The sequence below is a fragment of the Bufo bufo genome, chromosome 6 (genome assembly GCF_905171765.1).
Source record: "Bufo bufo chromosome 6, aBufBuf1.1, whole genome shotgun sequence".
Taxonomy (NCBI): domain Eukaryota; kingdom Metazoa; phylum Chordata; class Amphibia; order Anura; family Bufonidae; genus Bufo; species Bufo bufo.
In genome coordinates this window covers 57,530,599-57,549,790 of record NC_053394.1, presented here as the reverse complement: position 1 = coordinate 57,549,790, position 19,192 = coordinate 57,530,599, and the positions used below count along the sequence as shown (strand labels likewise).

The 19,192-nt window shown below is 43.3% G+C and overlaps 1 protein-coding gene across 1 annotated transcript in view; it reads right to left on the bottom strand.

Annotated features, from left to right (window-relative positions):
* The window catches only part of ADGRA1 (adhesion G protein-coupled receptor A1), a 926,644-nt gene that overhangs the window by 684,237 nt on the left and 223,215 nt on the right, over window positions 1-19,192 (bottom strand). Inside the window, exons 5-7 of the mRNA XM_040434818.1 lie at window positions 15,305-15,376; window positions 12,333-12,496; window positions 765-978 (exon numbers count right to left, since the gene is read on the bottom strand). Coding sequence (XP_040290752.1) covers window positions 765-978; window positions 12,333-12,496; window positions 15,305-15,376 — 450 coding nt within the window. The remainder of the gene's footprint in view (window positions 1-764; window positions 979-12,332; window positions 12,497-15,304; window positions 15,377-19,192) is intronic.

Genomic DNA, 19,192 nt, shown 5'->3' with positions numbered 1-19,192 from the left:
CCTCTTCTGCTCGGGGTAAAAACCTATGCAAAAGACCTCCCCGAAGGTACTGGGTTGTGAGCAAGTAAGGGGGTGAGGAATTAACCTCCTATAAAAGGGAGTGGATGGGGATACACCACACCTTCTGTCCACGGTGGTAAAACTCAGCACTATAATGGAGGCCCATTTTTAACTCTGTTATGCCCTTTTCTATGTTCTCTACTGCTTATAACCAACTTGCCAGAAAAAAATACACCCATTGATGTGTTTTAAAGGGAATCTGTCTGCAGTTATACATATAAAACTGGCTGACCTGTTACATGTGCGCTTGGCAGCTGAAGGCATCTGTGTTGGGCCTTGTTCATATGTGCCCGCATTGCTGAGCCTCTAGGAACAACACATTGACAGGCCCAGGCGTGATGACATTAATTGACAGGGCCAGGCAGTGTCAAAGTGCAGAGGGTGCGGCAGTTGCAGAGAGAGCAGAGCCTCTAGGTGTAACAGCAACTCCCCCGTTGCTCCTAGGGGCCCATTTGCATACATTAAAGCATAATCACCAATGCATACACATATGAACATGGGCCCTTCAGCTGCCAAGAGCAGATGTAACAGGTCAGCCAGTTTCATAGGTACAGATCTGCTGACAGACGCCCTTTAAATACTGAAGCTTGACAAATTTTGAAAGAAACACAAGAAACAAAGAATTATCATTTCCACCATATAATATCTGTAACCATCTTATACATCACAGAGCCCAGACGTGGATAGAAGAAAATCCTTATTACCGTGTGATTAAACAGCAGTCGTGTATTACTCTTTCTTCCACAAAGATCCCATGCTCCTCATTACTTTCCACCCGCTGCCCATCATGAAGCCAGTAAACATCGCTGGTGCCTCGCATATAGGTGGCGGTACAATGAAACGGCAGGCGATCTCCATGAAAAACGATCTGCTTCTGTGATGGGATTATTTGAAACATTGGCAATTCTTGAGGTTGATCTGTATTTGCGGAAAAAAACAATATTCGTATTTAATATTTATAGAGTTTTATTATTATTTATGAAGTACTGCTGCTTACACCAGATCTGAACACATACATGCTACACACAATGACTAGAACATGTATTGAAGATGCATTGCCTGCAAAATTCATGGCTGCATGATTATTCTACGTATCCAACTGTTTATAATGCAACTTACTGTGCCGTGCATATTTTCTATAATTATTCATGATAAAATGACCACTAGGTGGCACTGGTACATAACCTGAGAGTAAACTAGTGACTCTTTTAGAATTGTAAGAGAGCTTTTTGCAGTGGCCCCTTATAAAAAGCTTTTATGTGCATTTTTCTATATGTAGGCTGCAAAATGGTCACAAATGGTATTTGTGATGTCACTATGCATTTTCTGTGCACCAAGCAGTTAAGAGTTAATAGGCTGCATTATCCTACCACTAGCTGGGGTAGTTTCCTCTCCCCATTGGCAGGAGGAGTTAGAACTGTGGAGTCTAAATAGAGGAGCGAGTAGAGCAGATGCTAAGCCTCAGAGCTGAGAGTAAAGCCAGCCCTGGAATAGATACCAACCAGAGGCAATGAAGACTGAAGAAAGCCCCAAAAAGCCATCAGTGTCTAGGAGGTGCGAGTAGAAGCCCTGTGGAGATAAGCGGTCTTAAAAAGGACTTTATAGACTCCACAGCAACATTGTTGTGAAAGTGAAAGGCTTTCAGCCCTGGACAGGCTTAAACAAGGTACAATCCAGATATGCCAACCAATCTACATGAGAAAACCTGTAGTAACTTTAACTGTGAGTATGGTAACCTGTACAAAAGTTGCAGAGCATAGTTTAATGCTGAGGTCCAGCCTGTGGTTATCGTACAAGAGAAAGTGTTGCACCCCTATTTCTTGATGCTTGTGCAAAAGTCAACTAGAAACGTGCAATGTGAGGAAATTTGCTCTGCCTATTAACTATTACTGCAGCTGTGTAACTGTGTAAAAGAACCATGGAAGTTGCACTTGTGTAAGAACTGCCAGTCCATGCCTGCTGAGAACTGTGACTGATGTGCTTTAAGAAACTGTTCTACTGCAAAATTGCTTCATCATTGTCTCCACTGTTGCATGGTACCCTGCCTTGCAACTCACAATTCATCACCTTCATGGGCACCCCCAACTGCCATTAGACAGGACAACCCCAGGAGCAGGGTGACCCCGAAGGAATAAAGGCGCGCCCTTCGCATCACTGCATGGCCCAGGAGAGCATCAGAACTAATAGCAACTACAACCACAATTCTTGCTACCATCACTCCTATTCTCCCCTCTGCTCTCCTCTCCTTGGCTCGCTGCATATATACACCTTTTTGCACGTTGTAGATTTTTTTCTTTAAAATAAAAAAAAAATGCTAACATTTTGTATAACTGGTATTTTATACTGTGGGAAAGAAATATTAGTCCTCACATATAGGTTCACCCTGTGAACTTTATAAAGATGCTCCATTTTGTTATTTGACTTACATAAATTTTAAAGAAACAATTTTACAGAGGAGGCCATTAAATCCCTCAAGGATGATGTCATGAATAGATTATGAGTAAGTGTACAGGGAACTTTCTGAAACATCTGGTTTTAATTCTGTGAATTGTGACATTAATCCAAAACTATCTTCTCGTGATAATCTCCCTATGCTGCTCAGAGCCGAAAATAGAAGGTAGAACTTTTCATGAAGACAAACAATATTTTATTGTTCAGTATAAATCCATTATTTACTGGATTTACTAACACAATGTCATTTTGCTAAGGCTTAGAGCATATACCGTAATACATTATAAACAACGTAAATGTATAAATTAAACTCCATAATACACAGTGATGTTTGAAGTGGCCTTTGAGACTACCTGTGGCCCTCCATTGATACACTCTTCCAGTCTTTATTCTAGTTCTTCATGTATTTGTTGCCTTTGCTTTCTTTCTCTTTCTTTTGCATTATGTATAGAAAGCTGAATCATGTTTATCTTCTCCGTACAAAGAATTTCACTGAGAGACTAATTTATTTTTTCACTACACACAGCAGACAGCCATGAGATGAACTTCTGTAATTTTATTTTCCCCATTGTTTCAGACTAGATGAATGGCAGCAGAACCCACAATTTTTGGCAGGAATGGTTGAGCATCAAATATATATGGTAATGTCCTGACTCTCTCTGAATTTCAACATGTCCGATCCTTGTGGATTGCTCTCCTCTCCCCATTTAGAATACATGCATGCTCGGCAAAGCTAATCATGTTGCTTAACAGCCACTTGTGTATTTGTTGCATACACAGGCTAAGGACCTGCCATATTGATTTGTGCACTCAAAATAAAGAGCATAGTTCTAAGGCTTCATTCACATCACCGTTCAACCTTTCCGTTCTCCTGCTCCGTTTAGGAGAACGGAAAGGACGGATAGGCACATAACTGATGCCAAACAGAGCCCTTAGGCCCACTAGACTATAATGGGGTCCATTATGTTTCCGCTCAGAAGATGATTTTGAACCGGAGACAAAAGTCCTGCATGCACAACTTTCGTCTCCGCTTAAAAATCATCTTCTGAGCAGAAACATAACGGACCCCATTATAGTCTATGGGGTCCTAAGGGCTCCATTTGACTCAGTTTAGCGTCAGTTATGTGCCTTTTCCGTCCTTTCCGTTCTCCTGCTCCTAAACGGAGCAGGAGAACGGAAAGGCTGAACGGTGATGTGAACGAAGCATTAATTTTCTTTACATATAAAAAAAAAATAAACTTCAAAGGGGTTTCCAGGATTTTTTTTCGATGATCTATCCCCAGGATAGACCAACATTATAAGATTGACGGGGGTCCATCACCCTGCACCAGTTTAGTTGTGACTCCGTCTCTACAAGTCAGCATCAGAACTACACAACTCCATCCATTGTGAAGTTATAGAGCTCGTAACTGCAGCACTCCTCCCATTCTCTTCCATGGGAGCAGCTCTCCAGTTAGTAGCTCCATCCACTGCACAATGGATGGGGCTGTGAAGTTCTAGTGCAACATTGGATTGACCTTGAAACAGTTGATCATGGGGGTGCCCACTGATCTGATACTGGTAGGCTGTCCTGAAGATAGGCCATTAATATTAAAATCCTGAACAACCCCTTTAAGCTTGTCCCACAAAAAATAATGGCCTTACATAGCCATATTGGCGTGAAAATAGTGAATGTGCAGCAGCCCAGGAAGAGCCGGAGTAGGGGATGGGAGTGGTAGTGGCTCTGGCTGTTACAGTCAATCACAATGGCTTTCCTCACACCATTACTCCCTAGAGCTGTGCAGTGAAAGGAGGGGGCACCCTTTCTTCCTTCAGGGAACACCCTGATTCTGAGGCTCCCATCTGATGGTAGCTGGGATGCCCGTGATGTTAGGTGCTTGTATGGGTGCATGGCAGGGCATGTAGAATGCAATGGCTAGTGTATGGTGTAGGAGTCAGAAAACCAGGCCAGGTGTAGTCTCTTTTAATTAATTACAAAATGGGAGTTGCAGTACATCCAACAACAATGAAGCACAATTCCGTCTGTACACAGTGGAAATCCTTTCCCCAGATAGCTTATGGAGGCTGGCAAAGCTGGGAGTTATGGTACTTTTTGTAAACTATCTTGCTAAAGTCTCACTCAGTAGAATCTGTGGCTGGTAACAGTACCTTGCAAATAATGTCTTTAAATGGCTTTGACAAGGTTTTGAAGGCACGTTTGGACAAGACATGTCCAAATGTGAAGGGTGTCCGTGTCCCTCACTGCAGCAAAGTCTGTATAGCTGAAGTAGCAGGTTACCTTGCTGACTCCAGTGTACACTCTTTTAAGCTAGAGGTGTAGCCAGCTGCAACATAGCCCCCCTACAAGGGCTGAACCAGGATGTTTAACCCTGGCCGTGCCATCCATACCTTGCTCTGATGGGTATATATTACATACCATGAAATAACATTACACAACATTAGATAACAAACCATTTGCAGATACCTCCTGCTCTGGGGTACTGCAAATGCAAAGGGGCCAGTTTGAAAAAAAATCTGTTTTTAATGACTTCAAGGGGCGAAACTAACTTTATTTCTAAAATTAATGTATTTATTATTAATAATACCAGCATAGCTATATGTGAGAGATTTTACCATTTGTTCCTTGGCTGAATGCTAATGACTCTTGTATATCACATCCCTGGCCCAATAACTGTGCATTGTGAGGTCTAGATACAAGGTGCCTTATCATCCAGTAACCATTACACCTATGTTCAGCATAGTCAAATATATTCTCCAAGTGTCTGTCATTATAAATAATGCTTGCAACAGGTGACTCTGGTCAGACTAGTCAGATAAATTTGAAAAATAAATCAGATTTTTTTTTTTTTTGGGTGTGTAGCTCAGCTCTATAGGGCCATACACATAAGTGACGTAAGACTGGGAGATGAAGCCCTAAGGGGAGGCTGGCATGAGAGGGGTTTGGTTTGGGGAGTAAAAGGGGTGTAAAGATTGTGGGTTTAAGTGTTATGGGATATGTTTGGGCTGTGGCAGGGGGCGGGGTGTTGGGATTAAGAGGGGCAGTGGAGGAGGATCAGGTGCCATTTTTCTGTGAAGCAAACAAAAGCTCCAGTCTACTGTCCCTCATTTTTTGGGTTTAGTTTGTGTTGGTTGGATCGATCACAGTGTCTTGGTGAGTGGTCATCATGACAGTGGGGGGTCCTCGAAATTGGTGGGCTTACAAATCACGGTTGGTGGGAGGGCCCTTTAGTTAGGATTGGGTTCCCTGTGTTGGTAGATTGATTGGGCCTGGTATCGGGCTTGGTGGATCTTCAAATGGGCTTGGGCCAATTTGGTTGGGATAGCAGACCATAAGTTGAGCACAAAATATAGTATTCTTTAATGGTATCTCCAAGATGGCGCTTATCGGCTGGAGGTAAGATGGTGTTCTCAAAATGGTGATGACCAGAACTTTAGGGCTTCGAGGACTCTCCCCTCCTGTTTTTACTCTCATTTTAGGAAATTGTTTTGGTTGGGTTTGGTATGTATCTATGCATGTATTTTTGTTAATAAAATGGCTGCTGTGGCCAATTTAAATCCAACCTTGAATCTATATCTTATTTAGTGGGTAGAGGGTTGAAATAAGCAGGTTTTTTTTTCAAGAAAAATTACCAATACCAGCATCATGCACTAGTCAAGAGGACTTACATCACTGGTAGAATTGGACAGTGTCATGCATACCTCTGCAGAGGGAACATCTAGTAATAACTTAGCGAGGCAAGATTCATTGCACAGGAAGCAGCGGCTCCTATTCAGGTTACATTTCAAGCATAAAATAATTCTTCTTAAAAATAAAGGAAGCCATTAGCGACGATTATAACCTATAACTTCATGCCAGGTTTCCCTTCTGGCACATTATTGTCATAATTATTAGGCGGTATGCACACTATGTGGTAACATTAAAGTAAAGCACGCTGCTTTACAAATCATTTCTTTACTTATTGCATCTTGTGTTCCATATCATCACTACCGTCTCGAACCGGTTACAAACAACAGCTATCAATACAACTTTTCTTGAGTTCACTGTTAATGAAGAAAGCATTTGTTTTTCTTTGTTTAGTTTTTTTTAACATATATATAAAAGGGTCTCTCTTTCAATCACCCCTTTTCATGTGCCTTATTAGGTCTACTTGGTCTATTAGGGCATACAGACATCACAGTTAGAATACAAAGCTGCTAATCAGTGGTGTGTGTCCTCCTTCCACCCATGTATTATTTCAGTGGTTAGATGTAATACTACATTTCACCTATAGTGGCCACTGCAGTCGATATGAGCACGTAACAGAAATGTTCCCCAGAAAAATTACTTGCATCTTTTAAAGCAAGGGAAACAGAGAAAGATATTAGGTTAAATTCGAGTTAGCTTTACCATAGCCAATACCAACAGGTGTGAACAAATCATTAAAAAGAAGCTCCAACCTTTAGGCTAGGGCTACATGGCGACATTGGTCGCGAGACACCTGTCACGGGCAGGATCGCTGAGCAGTCGCAAGAAATCAAGCCGTGTTAGATTTCTTGCGACTGCTACGGCGAACCCATTGATTTCTTGGGATCACCGCTACTCAGCAGTCCTAGTCGCGACAGGTGTCGCTGTGTAGCCCTAGCCTTATGGTCCAGCCACATGTTGCTGCACCTGGGATGCATCCACCTTGCTGTGAGTGAGTGAGTGAGTACCATGCAGCCTTACAAGCCACAGCAGGTTCATACCTATTAACTACACTGAACAAAAATATAAACGCAACACTTTTGGTTTTGCTCCCATTTTGCATGAGCTGAACTCAAAGATCTGAAACATTTTCCACATACACAAAAGACTCATTACTCTCAAATATTGTTCACAAATCTGTCTAAATCTGTGTTAGTGAGCACTTCTCCTTTGCCGAGATAATCCATCCCACCTCACAGGTCTGGCATATCAAGGTGCTGATTAAACAGCATGAATATTGCATAAGTGTGCCTTAGACTGTCCATAATAAAATGCCACTCTGAAATGTGCAGTTTTGCCTTAATGGGGGGGGGGGGGGGTCATAAAACCAGACAGTATCTGGTGTGGCCACTATTGGCCTCACTCAGTGCAACACATCTCCGTCGCATAGAGTTGATCAGGTTGTTGATTGTGACCTGTGGAATGTTGGTCCACTCCTCTTCAATAGCTGTGCGAAGTTGCAGAATATTGGCAGGAACTGGAACATGTCATATACGCCGATCAATAGCATCCCAAACATGCTCAATGGGTGACGTGTCCGGTGAGTATGCTGGCCATTCAAGAACTGGGATGTTTTCAGCTCCCAGGAATTGTGTATAGATCCTTGCAATATAGGGCCGTGCATTATCATGCTGCAACATGAGGTGATGTTTGTGGATGAATGGCACAAAAAGGGGCCTCAGGATCTCATCACGGTATCTTTGTGCATTCAAAATGCCATCAATAAAATGCACCTGTGTTTGTTGTCCATAACATACGCCTGCCCATACCCTAACCCCACCGCCACCATGGGCCATTCGATCCACAACGTTGACGTCAGCAAACCGCTCACCCACACGACGCCACACACGCTGTCTGCCATCTGCCCTGAACAGTGAAAACTGGGACTCATCCGTGAACAGAACGCCTCTCCAATGTGCCAGACACCATCGAATGTGAGAATTTGCCCACTCAAGTCGGTTGCAACGACGAACTGCAGTCAGGTCCAGACCCCGATGAGGACGACGAGCATGCAGATGAGCTCCCCTGAGACGATTTCTGACATTTTGTGCAGAAATTCTTTGGTTATGCAAACCAATTGTTGCTGCAGCTGCCCGGGTGGCTGGTCTCAGATGATCCTGGAGGTGAACATGCTGGATGTGGAGGTCCTGGGCTGGTGCGTTTACATGTGGTCTGCGGTTGTGAGGCCGGTTGGATGTACTGCCAAATTCTCTGAAACCCCTTTGGAGACGGCTTATGGTAGAGAAATGAACATTCATTGCACGGGCAAGAGCTCTGGTAGACATTCCTGCAGTCAGCATGCCAATTGCACGCTCCCTCAAACGTTGCAACATCTGTGGCATTGTGCTGTGTGATCAAACTGCACATTTCAGAGTGGTCTTTTATTGTGGGCAGTCTAAGGCACACTTGTGCAATATTCATGCTGTCTAATCAGCACCTTGATATGCCACACCTGTGAGGTGGGATGGATTATCCCGGCAAAGGAGAAGTGCTCACTAACACAGATTTAGACAGATTTGTGAACAATATTTGAGAGTAATGGGTCTTTTGTGTATGTAGAAAATGTTTCAGATCTTTGAGTTCAGCTCATGCAAAATGGGAGCAAAACCGAAAGTGTTGCATTTATATTTTTGTTCAGTGTAATTAGAACCACATTTTTTATGTAGTCTAATTTAGGAGTATTTCAGGACCAGATGATGGCTCAACGGTTAGTTGTACCGCTATCTGTGAATTTTCCTCGCTTACGCCAGGTCTAAAATTGAGGGTGTGGCGTGAGCGGGGAAGGGACGGCAGGCCCGTCTCATTTACCATTTTCTATGCCTGTTTTAGACGTAGAAAAAAGGTCTAAATGTAAGCCATCTAGGAAGCTGTCTTACATTTAGAAGTGGAGCTGGATGCGCCAAAGTTATGGAGAGGCCTGCCCCTCTTCATAACTTCGGCGAATCCACCGCCAGCGATATAAAATGCCTAACCTAATAAATGTACCCCTTTGATTCTAATTAGTTAAAGGGGTTATCCCACGATTAATGTAAGAAATTAAAATCAGACATCATTTAGTACATGATAATCTCTATCTCAGAAAGCTAGAACCAGCCCTGTACCTCACATGGGTCCAGAGATCTCACCTTTCATTGCTCTGCTAGATTTATATCAGACTGATAGCTCAAGGGGAGAGTCTTTTCTGCTGCAGCTCAGGGGGCTTGTCCATGCTCTCCCTATCACAACTCAAAAAGCAGTTGGAAAGATGAAACTGAGCATGTGCGGCCATCTCAGTGAGCAGAACAAAGAAATAAGAAAAAAAAACAGCAGGTGGCGCTATACAGAGACATTTTATTATTTTTCTAAATTACATGCTATTGCAAAAGTATTCAGATTCAGGTGCTGGTTCGAAAACTGTAGAATATTTTTCCCCTTTAATATTATTCTGCTGTGGCTTTTACGGCAGTGTGGTACTCATCAGCAAGGCAGAGGCGTCCCAATGGCAGAACGGCAGCAGCATGCGAAGAATAAAGTCACTTTCACATCTGCTTTTTTGCTGGATCCATCAGGAAATCAGCAAAAACACATCCGGTATATAATAGAACCGTCTGCATCCATTCAGAATGGATCCGGTTATATTATCTCCCAAATGAACAAGATGGATCCGGCACTAAATCCACTGTAAGTCAATGAGCGCTGAATCAGTTTTTTCTTTCGTGTCTGAAAAAAATGGATCTGCATTCTGGTGCACTCTGTTCTGCTCAGTTTTGTCCCCATTGACAATGAATAGGGACAAAACTGAAGCGTTTTCCTCCAGTTTTGAGATCCTATGATGGATTTTAATGCCGAAGAGGAAAATGCAGATGTGAAAGTAGCCTTAATTAAAAAAATAAAATGAATCGTAAATTCCTAATATAGTGTTAATTATGGATCCGGTGGACAAGAACAGAGAATATGAAGCCCACTTTAGTAATTATCTGAAGAATTCAGCAGAAGATATAACTTTAATAATAACTGTATAACAGGAAATTACTACTTATCCTAATAATTATATATATATATATATATATATATATAATATCCAGTCGTGGTTGGTGTAATATTGTGTTGCAAGAGCATAAACAAATGAAAAAGATATAAGAAACCCTTGATTGTTGTATTACAGCAAATTGTTGGCTTCTCCTTTAAATGTATTAGGAAACACTGTTATTGGCAATTCCCAACTGTAATGTTATTATTTGTACTGATCCCTTTACAAGCCGGAGCGTTCTTATAATGACTGTGCAGGACTCAGGAATGTCCAATTATCCAAGGCCGCACCGATGCACTGAGAGCTCCATACAGTAGATGATAGGCGCGGCCAGGACCTCCCATGGACAGAGAAAGGGCTCATGCACATGACCATATGTATTTTGTGGTCCGCAAAACAAGGATCAGCAAAAAAACTTTTGGACACACGGATACGGAATGCCCACTGAGTAATTTCCTTTTTTCCTTTGCAGCTCCATTGAAATGAATGGTTCCGCATGAGAGCCGCAATAAAAAAATTAAAACGGAACAGATACAGACAAAACATATGTTTGTATGCGTGAGCCCTTAGGTCACATTTAATGCTGTAAGTCCAGATATTACATAGAAGAACGCTGGGAGTACTTTTCTTGTTTTCTACTAAATATATCATTTCCCAGAGCTGCATTCATAATTCTGACAGGTGATACTGAAACCAGCCAATAGTACATGAAAGGACACCACTAACAGCTCAGCCTAGTTTGCTTCAGGACATATGTAAGGATGTATTACTCTGCTATGTTGTGAATTGTATAATTACTGCAATGTCTCACTTTGGTCAGTAGATGGCAGCAAAGGACAAGATGATAAAAGTCTACATTGCAGCTGCCTATCAGAGGAATACTATAATCTATTTAGTTTGTAAAGTTGGAAAATAGCTAATTTATGGGCTGTTTTGGACTCTTACAAGTTTGATAGCAAACTGAATATGCAGTTTTGACACTGCACTTAGCAAATGACTTATTGCATCACACTCTCCCTGTGTAAGGGGAGGAGGTGCCTGTGGAAGCAGGAAGTGAGCAGACGGAGGCTGTGCTTGGTGCTGCTGGAAACCAGAAGAGCTCTTCTCTGCAGAATCTGGAAGGGAATGGACCGGATCACGTTGGAGACTGGTGACAGCACGAAGGCGAGGTTTGCAGCGATGACCCCAGGAGTGTCGTGTCTGTAGGATCCAGTTCTGGAGTGGACCAGGAAATAAGATAAAGAACCAAGAACCTGCCCAAGGAACTGTAAGTGCGTCTTTGCCATGTCACATTGCACCACACTGTTGAAGTGGCATTTGGACATACAATAATTCTCTAACTACAGTTACATTGCGGTGCACAGGCTACAAGCTAAAGCGTAGCACTCAGGGACTCATTCGCTGACACATTCCTATCTCACTGGCTGCTCATAGGGTGTTATATCCTGGGAGCTGGAGTAAGGATTAAAGTTACAAGAGACAGACATTTCCATGTGGATTACAAAAAGTATTGCGCAATATTTAGGGTGCACCCCAACGAGAAACTCGTCCAGGAACATACAAGTGCAGCTAGGCTGCTTAATGGACTTTGGGGAAAACATCACTTTTACTGGTTTATTGTTAGACTGTGTTAAATTTACTGTTGGTTTATTTTCTATGTACCAATCTGTTTTATATATTCTCAGCTTCTTGTTCACTACATTGTTCAGTAAACTGAACTGTTGGGAAAGAACCATTTTCTGCATCTATGTGGCATTGTGTACCCTCTGTACCTGTGGGCCCAGCCCTCGGCTTTCTTTCAAATACATGAGATTTAGGTTTGTTTTTATCTACGTACTTTACTGAATGTACAAATGTACGAAAGGCTTCTATTCCCAGAATTAAAAACGTGTAAATACACTCTGAAAAGAATCTGAACCAGCAGGAGCCAATAGCGTGTTTGGAAAGAATGACACTTATTGGCGCACCCAAACAATAGGATCATTTCTCTACACTGTGATGTGAGCAAGGGGCCTAAGACTACAGAAATAGTGCCTGCTACATCCAGATACAATGTGCTGCACATTCAGTCTCTGGGGGTTCACTCACCACAGGTCAGCTGGGTCTTTTCAATGGAATGAAATGCTCGGCCTTGGACATGACGCGAATGCTTGCAGACTGTGTCTTCACTGATACGAACAGCAGAGTCTTCTGCCCATGTTAAAATCCATTTCATGTTGCAATCACAGACGAGCGATTCTGTGTTAAAAGATCTGCACAAAACACACAGAGGGAGATTTGTCAAAACTTGTGTAAAGCAGAACTGGCTTAGTTGCTCCTAACAACCAATCAGATTCTACCTTTCATTTTTCAGAGCTCCTTTGGAAAATGAAAGGTGGAATCTGATTGGTTGCTAGGGGCAAATAAGCCAGTTCTACTTTACACAAGTTTTGATATAACTGGTTCAGATGACACTGTATTGCTTTCATGAATGGTCCAATAAACATCAAAATAAACACATCACATCTCAAACACAACACACATCACATCTCATACACAACACATCTCATACACAACACACATCACCCATACCTCCCAACCCTCCCGGATCCGACGGGACATTCCCGGATTTCAGTGGCTGTCCCGGTACGGGGGAGGTATGTCCAGCTTTCTGGCAGCTGTCCCTGCGTCCATAGGAAGCAGAGACAGTTGCCATAATGAAGCAGAGAGCCGTCACTGGCATTGGCTCCCTGCTTCATCTTTCCTGCCGGCTCTCCACACCTCTGGTCTGTGCAGGGGGCGGGGCTGGCCGGCAGTTAGCCTTGGCTCCGCCTTCTTTACAGACTAGAGCAGCCGATGTCCTGCTGCTGCTGCTAGGAACAAGGTAAGTATGTGGTGTTTATTTTTTTTACATTCTGTAAGGAGCACAATGCGGGCATATTACTGGGGGCACAATGTGGGTATATTACTGGGGGATACAATGTGGGCATATTACTGGGGGATACAATGTGGGCATATTACTGCAGGGTTCAATGTCAGCATATTACTGGGGGCACAATATGGGCATATTACTGGGAGGCACAATGTGGGCATATTACTGAGGGGCACAATGTGGGCATATTAATGGGGGCACAATGTGGGCATAATATTACTGGGGGCACAACGTGGGTATATTACTGGGGGGCATAAAGTGGGCATATTACTGGGGGGTCACAATGTGGGCATATTACTGGGGGCACAATGTGGGCATTGTAATGCCGTGGGCTCCTATGACCAGTTTTAAAGACAGGCAGGGACACAACAAAGTCACTTCAATACAGTTTATTGCTTGTTCCAGCTAACTTACAGTTCAGTTCAGCCGGATTGCAGCCGGGACAAGTAATCAGTTCATGTCATCCACAATAGTCAGGCAGGCTCAGGGCTCCTTTAGAAGCGTCCACAAGCCAGTGTTTGCTTCACACGCGCCTTGCAGGGTGTGATCTGCAGCTTCTCACACAACAGACACACCCTGCCTCATGCTGCTGAATTTTAAACCCAATCATGGACATGGGCCACTTATAAACCCCGGAGTGGATCGTAGGGAGTAAGCACCCACCCAGCTCTTTTCTTACTCCCAGTAAAAGCCAGGCATGGATTAGCTGAAACCAGCTATGCTAGTTAACAAAAGTGTCCACTATCTATTCTAGAGGACGCACAAGCTAACGGCTTTTTCTCCACCAAGGCCAGGTACCTTGGTGGCATCTCTCAGGTACACTGCAGCATCTCCTTAATAGGTTTCTTGAACGATTCTCTGAGATACATACTGTCCTTCATATATGGGGCCTGTCACTGCCTCACAGCATATTACTGGGGGCACAGCTGGGCATATTACTGGGGGGCACATAACTGGGCATATTACTGGGGGCATATAACTGGGCATATTACTGGGGGGCACAGCCTGGAATAATTCCCTGAGGGGGCACATAACTGGGCATATTACTGGGGGCACATAACTGGGCATATTACTGGGGGGGCACAGCTGGGCATAATTCTGTGAGGGGGTACAATATGGGAATAAATACTGTGCGGTGGCATGAAGGGGAATAATTACTATGTGGGGGCATTAAGAGGACTGGTTGGGATTAGGTGCATAGTTATGTTTTGGGCAGAGTTAGAGGCGTGGGCAAGTTCGGAAAAAATTTGCTGCGCACAATGTGTCCCTCTTTGTTCGTTTACAAAGTTGGGGGGTTTGATCACCTCTCATACACAACACACATCACAGCTCATACACAACACACATCACAGCTCATACACAACACACATCGCTCATATAACATATCTCATACTTTATACACTATATCCCATATAGATTTAAAGGGGTTGTCCCACAAAAAATATTCTACAGTTTTCAAACCAGCACCTGGTTCTGAATACTTTTCTAATTGCAGGTAATTAAAAAAATAGCATAGCCACAGAGTTATTTAATAAAATGTATCAGTATAGTGCCACCTGCTGTTTTTTTTAATTATTATTTCTTTGACCTGCTCACTGACAAGGACGCACATGCTCAGTTTCATCCTTCAATGGCCTCCTGAGCTGTGATAGGAAGAAAATGGACACGCCCCCTTAGCTACAGCAGAATAGACGCTCCCCTTGAGCTCTCAGCTTTATATAAATCTAGCAGAGCAATGAATGGGGAGATCTCTGGATCCATGTGAGGTACAGGGCTGGTTCTAGCTTTGTTAGAAAGAGATTGTCATGTACTGTATGATTTTCATTTTTTAGATTAGTCATGGAATAACCCCTTTAAAAGAATTAATGTAGTGCATCCTAAATATATCCTCCTCGTGCATCTCATCCTTACCTCCAGCAATGGAGATGTTTATGGACAATCAGACCAAATCAGGACAATCAGACCCAAAGCTTATTCCTTATTATACTGACTACACTAAATCGAGATTCTTAATAAGAATTTGTCACCAGATCTGTGAACAGCAGCTTGTTGGTGGTTGCCTTGTATAAATATTTTTTTCAACCTTACTTAAAAAAACACCAAATTTTAAATATAGTGGATTGAGTAGAGACATAAACCATATACTTACATGACCTTTAGTGATAAGAGCTCTTTGAATAGATTAGACTCAAGGACAGAGAAAATATTTCCAGATAGATTTCTAAAATAAAGAAGAGAAGAACTCATCAACCCAATTATCACAGATCCATGTATTGCACCATATCCTTTTCCAGAGCACTGCATCTTGGAGAGAAATTATACCTCACATGGACCTGCACTAATGTGACTCTGCTTAACTGGGACTTGTCCCAGAAATTGCATATTTTTCTACAATTCAACTTTTGGCACAAAATATTATTTGGTGACACTTTTCCCTATTTGGTTTGCAGGCAGACTAATGGTGGGACTCAACATAGCAAAAGATCGCTTGCGCTGTCACTCAAAGCAGAGGAGAGGGACCTTACAGCATTCAATTGTAGACATGAGTCAATTAATTCTAAAAATTCAGAAAAAAACAACCTGAATTTTTAAAAAAGTTCTAATTCTTCTAAACCCATATTTTAGAGGGGCCTATATTAACTACTGGGTGCACTATAAATAGGCTTATATCATCTACTGGGGAAACAACTATAAAGGGGCCTATATCAACTACTGGGAAAACTATAAAGGGGCCTATATCAACTACTGGGAAAACTATAAAGGGGCCCATATCAACTACTGGGGAAACTATAAAGGGGCCTATATCAACTACTGGGAAAACAACTATAAAGGGGCCTATATCAACTACTGGGGACACTATAAAGGGGCCCATATCAACTACTGGGGAAACAATAAAGGGGCCTATATCAACTACTGGGAAAACAACTATAAAGGGGCCCATATCAACTACTGGGAAAACTATAAAAGGGCCTATATCAACTACTGGGAAAACTATAAAGGGGCCTATATCAACTACTGGGGACACTATAAAGGGGCCTATATCAACTACTGGGGACACTATAAAGGGGCCCATATCAACTACTGGGGAAACTATAAAGGGGCCTATATCAACTACTGGGAAAACAACTATAAAGGGGCCCATATCAACTACTGGGAAAACTATAAAGGGGCCTATATCAACTACTGGGGACACTATAAAGTGTATGTAGCATAATGTATTGCAATATGTATTTATTTTTGTACAGTAAGGGGTTGTCCCACCATAGGAATGTATCCCCTATCCACAGGATAGGGGAAAGGTATTTGATCAGTCGGGGTCCGACTGCTAGGAAAGAGCCCCACTAATCTTAAGATATTGATAGGACCCTGGGCAAAAATTTACTTGGGCCCCCTGGATCCCGCCTTCCCACACCCTACCATGCAATGCACTGAGGCGCGAAACGGACGTCACCACGATCCTTGTTGCCTGCGCTATGCCAAGTCCGCCCCATGTCTGCAATAATAATGTTTGATGTCTGCCATAATGATGTCTGAATAAAGAAGCTACTTTTTTGGCGAGTGCCGCCCACATTTGTTTTCTCCTTTGTGACATAAGTTGTTGTGATTTGGAGGCAGAGCACTATCTGTAGTGAGGGAAACCCGCCATTGGAGGTTTTTTTATGTCTTGGGAGAAAGTTTTGGGCAGTGCCACCCCGTTGTGCTCTTTAGAAAATTTGACTTTCTGAATTCAGACATTAGTGCCGGCCGCACCACAGATCATCCAACGCCACCACATCCAATGACTGGCTGCAGCAGTTATGTGTCACCCATGCAGTATTACACTGGATCAAGTGCCACACAGGTGACATGTCACCACAGCGGCTAGTCATTGGCTGCAGCTGTCAAGTGCCCCTCGTCAATATGCATGCTACAAATTATAGTTAATGCATAAAATTTTTTTAAAAAAGGCAAAAAATAGCCACATGAGTGGGGATTGAGCAGGAAGGTGGGGTTGCAAACTAGTGTGTGTGTTAGTGGCTGAGAGGGGGTTCGTACAAAAATTTGCTGTGGGGACCAGTCAGTTCTAGCTGCACCCCTGCCTGGATGTTTGGTAATGGACAATGTCATGCCTGTCCAAATATACCATTAGCACTGGGGCCGCGGGAGGGGCGCAAACATATTTCAGATTGACCACACAAGTGTGCCTGTGAGATTTAAAATTCCAGGGCTGAATTTCAGTGTCAGTCCAGCCCTCTCTGGGTATGCCTATGCCGCTCTGCCCTTCACCAGTGGAGAGATGTCAGCAGTTTTAAGGGTTCAAAACTGCTGTCAGACTCTCTTTAAATCATCCTATGTGAATGTCTCCCCCTAGTGTTAAAAATCAAGACAATGTAGTCACTCAATATACCATAACAACCTCATGCATAATGACAAAACATAGAGCCAAACTTTACTAATGTGATTTCTGAGATTTTTTTCTCATTCTCACTGACATATTGTGAAGCTTCAGGGCAGTGACGCAGAGGGTGCATGTTACTAACCAGAAAAGATGGCACTGCAGACTTTTTCTTGGCCTCAAAATGCCACAATCTGAATAAACAAACTGTAAGGCGTGGAGAACGTCTCCTTCTGTTACCCCAGGAATGTTGTGGAATGCAGCTAACTGATCTGCCGGCTTATCTTCTATTTAATGGATGAAGAATTCCATTCTGTCTATACATCACCCATAGATTTCTCATGATTCCTTTTTACTTTTTTGAAATTATTTAGTCAAAGGGATTTTCTCATGACAGACATTTATGGCATCAACTGGAGAAGCCATAAAAGTCTGGATGTCAAGACCCTGTTCTGGGTATAGTGTGACATAGTGTGTAGGGGGCCCTCTACAGGTCATGGCTATTACTGTGGATGTTGTTTCACCTCCGGACCGCCTAACGCAGGATCGCGTTCCGGAGGTGGCAGCGCTGCGCACAGTCACGCATATACGCGTCATCTCGCGAGACGCGAGATTTCCTGTGAACGCGCGCACACAGGCGCGCGCGCTCACAGGAACGGAAGGTAAGAGAGTTGATCTCCAGCCTGCCAGCGTCTAATATAACAGCGTCTAATATACCTGCTACCTGGTCCTCTGGTGGTCCCCTTTGTTTGGATCGACCACCAGAGGACACAGGTAGCTCAGTAAAGTAGCACCAAGCACCACTACACTACACTACACTACACCCCCCCCCCCCCCCGGCACTTATTAACCCCTTATTAGCCCCTGATCACCCCATATAGACTCCCTGATCACCCCCCGTCATTGATTACCCCCTGTCATTGATCAACCCCCTGTAAAGCTCCATTCAGATGTCCGCATGATTTTTACGGATCCACTGATAGATGGATCGGATCCGCAAAACGCATACGGACGTCTGAATGAAGCCTTACAGGGGCGTGATCAATGACTGTGGTTATCACCCCATATAGACTCCCTGATCACCCCCCTGTCATTGATTACACCCGTCATTGATCAACCCCCTGTAAAGCTCCATTCAGATGTCCGCATGATTTTTACGGATCCACTGATAGATGGATCGGATCCGCAAAACACATACAGGCGTCTCCCTGGAGCCTTCCGGGGGGGTGATCATCCCATATAGACTCCCTGATCACCCCCCTGTCATTGATCACCCCCCCCTGTCATGCTGCATTCAGATGTCCGTATGATTTTTACAGATCCACGGATACATGGATCGGATCCGCAAAACACATACGGACATCTGAATGGAGCCTTACAGGAGGGTGATCAATGACAGGGGGGTGATCACCCCATATAGTCTCTCTGATCACCACCCCTGTCATTGATCACCACCCCTGTCATTGATCACCACCCCTGTCATTGATCACCCCCCTGTCATTGATCACCCTCTGTAAGGCTCCATTCAGACATTTTTTTGGCCCAAGTTAGCGGAATAATTTTTTTTTTTTCATACAAAGTCTCATATTCCACTAACTTGTGACAAAAAATAAAAACTTCCATGAACTCACTATGCCCATCAGCGAATACCTTGGGGTCTCT